Raw genomic sequence first — 7,288 nt, 5'->3', positions numbered from 1 at the left:
TTTACGGAACAACCTGATTTCCCAAATCTGTTCAAAGTAGTGTCACTTTTGCTGTCCGTTCCGGCCACTTCAGCATTTACAGAAAGAGTATTCTCTGTTATGAACGCAAAGTGGCGGGACGACAGGAATAAAGCTTCATTAAAACTAATTAAAAATGAACTTTTAGTTTACTTAAATCTTTGTTTACCATATTTAGAGGCTATTAATGTATTTAAGAGTGACAGCAATTTGTTACTGGCTGCTAGGTGTAACAAAAAATATGTTTAAAAACAAAAAACCTCCGGGTACCGGATTCTTAGCGGGTATCCGACCAATTTCTACAAACAACCTTCTCAACCATAACCTATCCTTTAAGAAGTAAAAATAAAAGGTATAGAACATTATCCGGTTATTATGCAAATTGACTGATTTCGCTTATTAACTGTAACGTAATACGTATGTGTTAAGACGATTATGAAAAATAAGGAATGCAGGAGGCTTTCTTCATAACCATTCTTAATGTAATACAAAATTTCTTTTTCTAATCAAACAGCAAACAGTACGTATAGATATACAATAAAGAGTATGTCACTTATAAAAAATAACTATTTAGTAAGTTTGTCCTTCTCGGCTTTCCGGTTTAGTACACTAAAGTTTTAGGCAAGCACTAACGTAATAGCACCTCGCAATGCGTCTAAAAACATGGAAGCCTGGCGTTCTTGAAATGTTAAGGCTGGCCTTAATCTTATAGAGCGTTCACCACAAACTCCAATATTTATTCCTATAAAATGGACATAAATAAAATACAACAGTAAAATACAAAAGGTAATTAATCTCATACCTAGTTCTTGAAGCTTTAAAATCAGTTTCTGCCTCATTTTACTATCAGCAGCATTGAAAGCTAAAAATGTTCCTCGGCCCCGTACAGAATTAATCACGCTGGGAAATTCATATTGCAGATGAAAAAGTTCATTCATCAATTTCTTACCAACCTTATTGACATTTTCTATTAATTTTTCTTGCTGCATAACATTCAAAACTTCTTCTAGTATCAGTAATTTACCAGGGTCTCCCATCCATGTGTTAAAAATTCGGTATGATAACGATGGTCTACAAGTATAAACAGTTCAAGAATAGTACATTGTGCACCTAATAAAAGCTGCAGGTTATGGATAGAGCGTAAACTAATGAATTATGTATAGTACCATGAATACTCTTATATGGTGTATATACCTTACATACTAGCCTCATACCACTTCGGTTGGTCAACCCGTAGAAATCTATTAGCAAATAGTTGTAGCGAGCACGACTGTGTTTGTGTATGATCGGGCACACGTGTGTTTGAACGGTTTATCGATTTGCCGACTAGCCGCGGGCGCCTTTCTTCATGTAGACCGTATTTGTAAATGTGTGCGTCGTACCTGCGTTCTGGGAACGCAGTTAAACAGTTCAAAAAAAAAAATATCCGGATGTTTCTAGAAGAGTCCCGAAAGGAAACAAAAGAGTATTTAAAGGAAGAGAGGATCGCCGAGAGGAGAAGAAATAAATTGACTGTTACAGAAGTGAATCCAGAAATAAATTGACAGTGATAACGGTGAAATAAATAGCGCAGTGAATAGTGATATATCAACAGTAGTGTAAATAAATAGTTTTTGTCGTTATCAGTTATAGAAGTTAATTTTGTTAAACCCACGAATATTACATAGTAAACACTAGATCTTTCATTGAGATCCAATTTAATCAACCGGATGTAACTAATAAATACTATGTAATACCATGCTATAAAATCCTCGAATTGAAACAAGAATATCAAAAATCGCGGACTTCTTTTGCACCATAATTTTACCAAGATTTGGTTAATACTATATCACATGTAGAATTCAAAATACTATAACAAGTAAAAGTAAGGTGTAGTAGGTAAACAGTAAAATTGTTTTGATTGATTTGATCTCGTAGGTATTGTTCAGTTTTATTCACTTAATAGGTATTTATTTTAATGAAAAGATGGTAAAGATGTCAAATAAATGAATTATTTGAAACTCCTTCTTTGAACCTCGAGTACTTTGTGAAAAAGCCTACCCATATAAGCTCATGTAATTTACATTACGTAGATTTAGTCTGTAAGGTGGATAATAGCTGTCTATTAAACACATGATTAGTGTGCCAATTTTATCTTGCAATTGGAAACATAGAATCGTTTTTAGTGGTTTTGTTTAATTTACTCGGAGACGAATGCAGTTTTAATTAATCAAATGGTGTACGAAGAAACTGAGCCTTCCATATTATAGCCATCATATATTATTTAAGAAAATAGCACTAAGGCTTCCTTATCTTTCAGTGACATTATTACCTATTTATATAAGAAGTTGAGTCGGTACCTACTATACTGAGTTGAAAAAACAATTTTTAAAAATAAGGGTAGGTATGTGGTACGTATATGCGCTGTACGGGTGCGAAATATGGACAGTGGACGCGGCGGAAAAGAAAGGGTTAAAAGCGTTCGAAATGTGGTGTTACAGGCGAATGATGACGATACCGTGGACAGAGAAGGTTAGAAATGAAAAGGTATTAGAAAGAATAGGATACAGAGGGCTCTATGGAAGTTAATAAAAAATAGGAGAGATAAGTTGGTAGGACACTTCTCAGGTCTAGTTAGAGACATATTAGAGGCAGAAACAGGAGTTAAGAGGAGTAGATATAGACCTAGATTAGATTACTGCTCGCAAATAGTTAAGTGTGTAGGATGTTCTAGTTTTAGGGAAATGCGAAGATTACCCCAGAATAGGAAGGAGTGGAGGTGCGTGTCCAACCAGTCTTAGGACTGACGACCTTATGATGATGATGCGTTGTATATTCTATTTTCTCTATACCGATGCATATTAAATTTTTTATAATTGTAAGCCAATTTATTGCCACCTATTAAAAGATTTTCAAGATTTACAAGTAAATTTGTTTTTTTAACAAAATAGGGCGTATAATTAATGACATTGTATTTTATTTTGGTTTAATAAAGAATTCGTATCATTGGTAAAGAAACTTTCAAATTCTGCTTAAAAGGTCTTACTTCATCTCCGCAGTATGATAGTAGCCACCGACTTGCATTTTTTTGCTGAAGGTTACCAAGTCAGGAGGAGTAGGCAAGTTGAAGTATTCGTGACACCACATCTTTCCTGTCACACCACATCCTGTCTGCACTTCATCAATTAATAAAGAAGCAGAATTTTGTTTTGCAATCAATTGTAATTTTTGGAAAAATATTGGCGACGCTTCATTATCTCCTCCTTCTGCTTGAATTGGTTCAACAATAATTCCTGCTACCGGTTTTCCCTTTTTTCGATATTTTTCTATTAATTCTTCGACTTCTGCAAGGCATCGGTCGTCTTCCTTGTCATTTTCGCACATGTTTTCATTCAACGGGTATTTGTATTTTGGAAAATGAGCAATGGGCCAATCGAATGCCGGAAAGTCAAGTTTGTGAATGGCTTTCGAATGGGTGACGCTTAAAGCTCCCAATGTTCTACCATGAAATGATTCATAGAATGAAAGAATCGAAAGCTCTGGACAACCTGGTGGTAAATTGGTAATACTGGTTTTCATTTCCGTTTCCGTATAGTCTGTGTCATTTCCACGTATTTTCCGTTGATAAGAAATAAACATGTGCTTCATTGCATTCTCATTCGAACAAGCTCCACACATCATTGTTACAACATTTGACATTTGAGGCGGTGCTACCTGTATGAAAATCATACGAACTTTGGAGTTAATAGTCCTAATAAAAGCTAATTTTAGCCTGTCATTATCCAAAACTATAGCATTCGTATTAAGAAAACAGAAAGCAATTCTATTTTATAATATAAAAAGAAATGGGATATTTAATTTGATAATTGTAAATGATTAAAAAACGCAAAAGATTTTACTGGAAAGGTTACTGAAAAAACAAAAAGCTACTTCTTGGACTTGCACTCTTTCGTTCACGAAAATTGTTTATGGTGACATGACGTAATATCATAAAATAATATGTATTCAGTTATTGCTGAAAAGTTACAGTCTGGAAATCACAAAGTATATAGGAATACCAACGTTGAGTTAACTAGAGATATTTCACGTAATCAGTGACGAAAAATTGTTAAGTGTTTTACAAAATTGCAAGAAAAACAAGGGAAAAACTATTCCTTATAATGGGGATGAAGTGAATTTTACATATTGTTTTAATGTAAAACGCTGTAGGAATCTGTCATAATTTGAAGAAGGCAATTTTCAGAAAGGTCTTGTTATGGTAGTATAGTATCAATTTTCCTAAGAATTTTACTGTGGCATATGTGCTCTACAAATAATACTGTAATATTATAATTTGTTTTCGGGCTTTCAGGCCGTCCTGCCCTTGAAAATACTTTTCGCAGTTGTATATGAATCGCCGAGAAACAATTTCCAAAGACAACGACCAGAAAGCCCAAAAACTAATAATAATAGTACTGAGGACGCCGGCCGTGAAAGCCTACGTTTAAATAACACTNTATTCATTACTTAAAATAAAGATTATACCTGAATATCGTTGAGGTCTTTAAAAAGCTGTTTAGACCTTGGTCCAGGTATTTCTGTATGAACAGTAGGTCCCGAAGGCTCTGGAAGATTTGAAGACGAGGTTTGTGCATATCTAGCCAAATCTAAACAAATTAATACCTAAGAAAAGTGCTTTTTATTTTTACATTCAAAAATTTCAAGCGAATTAAATTACGATAGAGAAAAAAATTTAAAAAGGTACGAATTGAAGTAAAGAGGATTTAACTTCTTGCAATTCCATATTAAAAACACAACAATAAACACAAGTATAATATTTTATTCTTCCACGTGAAGAAGCCACTGTGCGAAGAAACAAACATTGTGGATCTTTACAATAATTTTTTTGTAATGCAAGCGTTGTGTTAGTTTTTGCGTTATTAAAAAGCTATCGAAGAAGTTTTAAATTATTCCAGTTCCTTATTAACAACACAACAAACAAACAACAAATCCACAATTCTTAGTATAATATTTTTTTGTTTTTTTATTTTAAAAATAATTTATACAATCACTAATCACACATCCACTTCAGGTAAAAGAATAATATTATTCCCCCACATGGAGAAGCCACTCTGTAGTAAAATAATTATTGTGAATTTTTAGAATATATTTCATTACCTATGTAAATATTGTGTTTGTTATTCTGTATTGAAAAGCTGTTTAATTTCTTGTAACTCAATATGAACAATACGACAACGAAACGCAATATTTAGTTACAAAACTTTTATCGTGTATGAATAATACTATTCTTCCACATTGTTGTCTTTTTGTTGTTAAAAAGTTATGTGTAAGACTCGAATCAGTGAAATTTTAATTTCTTCTAACTCCATAATATTCTTTCACCGGAAAAAGCCACAGTGGGCCGAAATATTTTTTGTGGATATTGATAAAAAAGTTTTTTATTTTGTAAACATTGTATTTTATATTGTTGTTAAGCAAAATTTGTTTAAAAATCGTATCGTATATTTGTTTTAATATCTTCTAACTCCAAATTAACAACACAAAAACAAATACGGGAATTATACATTATTCTTCCACTTGTAAAAGCTGCAGTGGGTAAATAATTATTGTGGATATAGATAAAAAAGTTTTTATTATGTAAAGATTGTGTTTCTTATTGTGTTATTAAAAAATAAGAATCGAATCGAATTTGCTTTAATTTCTTCTAACTTCATATTAACAATAGAACAAACAAACACAATTATTAGTTTAAAAAAATAAATTACGTATTTCAAATAGCATTATTCCTGCACATTTAGAAGCTACTGTGTATCGAAATAGAAGTAGATTTTTACAGTAAATAAGTTTCTCATTATTAGATTAATTTAATCACAATTATCTAGTTATAAAATTTTTATCGCAGACAATAATTTTTATTTACGTATAAGCCATAAACATCTACAGAAAAGTAACATTTTTAAAACTTTAAAGCTTAAAAACAAATAAATATTAGCTTACATTTTAGGTTATTTGGAATATCTGCAATCCGTTTGTTCGTAATTGCAGATTTCATGTTTCTTGTAAAGGACATGGTAAAACGAAATCACTAAAATAATAATAAATGCCAACACACTGCACTTTCACTTATATTATTAACAACGGTTCCAGAAATATTCAAATATTTTTATTTAAAAGTAACAATATGGGTGTGTATATAAATGAAAATCGACCGCAACCAGCTCACCGAGTAAATATATACGTAGCTTATATACAGTTCTGGTTCCTGTGAATGAAAATTCTGTATATAAGTGAACATATAGTACGTATTTACTGCTCACGCGCCGACTAAAAACATATCTCCCTTATCAGTATTGATGCGATGGTTGTGAAGAACGTAAAGTTTATTTGATCATATATATATAGGCAATTGTACTCATTGTAATTTTAATAGCTCCTACGAAATCGTGGACTTAGATCGTAATAATAATAACTGACGACCAAATTAACATTCTGAACAGCTTCAAAATCCGTTCACCGTACGCTATAAGCAACTAAAAACAAGCAGATGGAGTAGCGGCTTATAAATAGTTCATGATGAAATAATAATTTACTATCCAATTATTACTTTTTAATATTAAAACTCATCATAATCATTATGGTCTGTTTTAAATTTTTGTACCAAAATAAATTCCAGCAATTCGAATTTTTGTGGAACAAAGTTTCCATCTGCATATACTAAAGTTAATAAAAGAAATATAGAGAGAAGCAGGTTAATATGCGTTCTATACATATACAAAAGAATATCTGTAATGATTAGATGAGGAATGTTCTCCTAATTTAAAATTTGATCACTGGGTACAGGATAACTATTAGGTACCGCATCAATAGCTGCGACGGTACCCAGCAAAACCACTATGGTTAATAGTTCATGTACAAAATAATTCGAAGTGGTCTGTGTTCCGTCGAAAATGCCAGACGCGGATCGCGATTTCGATCTTTTTGGATCTCATCAGCGCGTCGCAGGCAGCTCCCACACAACACAGACCAACCTTACCTGCTGTCTTAACAGCGCGTTTTAGAATTATTTTGTTCGATTATGGTAACGTGCCTATCACGTTGAGGTGAGCTACGCCGGGATTCGTTTCAGCAAGTAGATATCCATATTTTTAAATGGACCTTGTTGGAGCATATGTAATCCTCAAATGTAGCATCGTACTACAGATGGCGCTCACCACGCCATTTGTAGTATTTTCTAAAACGCGCTGTTAAGACAGCAGGTAAAGGTTGGTCTGTGTTCTGTCGGAGCTGCCTG

At 32.8% G+C, this 7,288-nt stretch overlaps 2 protein-coding genes across 2 annotated transcripts in view; both read right to left on the bottom strand.

Moving 5' to 3' along the window:
• The window catches only part of LOC108734546 (4-aminobutyrate aminotransferase, mitochondrial), a 17,294-nt gene extending 16,954 nt beyond the window's left edge, over positions 1 to 340 (bottom strand). Inside the window, exon 1 of the mRNA XM_025980631.1 lies at positions 329 to 340. Within this exon, the coding sequence (XP_025836416.1) occupies positions 329 to 340 (12 nt within the window). The remainder of the gene's footprint in view (positions 1 to 328) is intronic.
• Positions 331 to 4,296, bottom strand: LOC112906462 (4-aminobutyrate aminotransferase, mitochondrial-like). The gene is made up of 4 exons (XM_025980626.1): positions 4,289 to 4,296; positions 3,044 to 3,820; positions 821 to 1,089; positions 331 to 760 (listed from the first exon to the last, which is right to left on the bottom strand). Exons 1-4 carry the CDS (start codon positions 4,294 to 4,296, stop codon positions 636 to 638), a joined length of 1,179 nt encoding a protein of 392 aa, XP_025836411.1. The 3' UTR covers positions 331 to 635.
• Between the last annotated feature and the right edge of the window lie 2,992 nt (positions 4,297 to 7,288).

This window comes from Agrilus planipennis, unplaced genomic scaffold (genome assembly GCF_000699045.2).
Source record: "Agrilus planipennis isolate EAB-ADULT unplaced genomic scaffold, Apla_2.0 scaffold62, whole genome shotgun sequence".
NCBI classification, from domain to species: Eukaryota; Metazoa; Arthropoda; class Insecta; order Coleoptera; family Buprestidae; genus Agrilus; species Agrilus planipennis.
Note: the sequence above shows the minus strand (reverse complement) of the source record. Positions and strands in the feature narration are given on the sequence as shown.

Bases quoted from the DNA above. Each gene is read 5' to 3' on its own strand.
- LOC112906462 (XM_025980626.1), bottom strand. The intron at 1,090-3,043 runs GTAAGACCTTTT...TTATACTTGTAG, and splicing joins TATCATACTGCGGAGATGAA to ACCATCGTTATCATACCGAA. The intron at 761-820 runs GTATGAGATTAA...TCCATTTTATAG, and splicing joins TTTAAAGCTTCAAGAACTAG to GAATAAATATTGGAGTTTGT.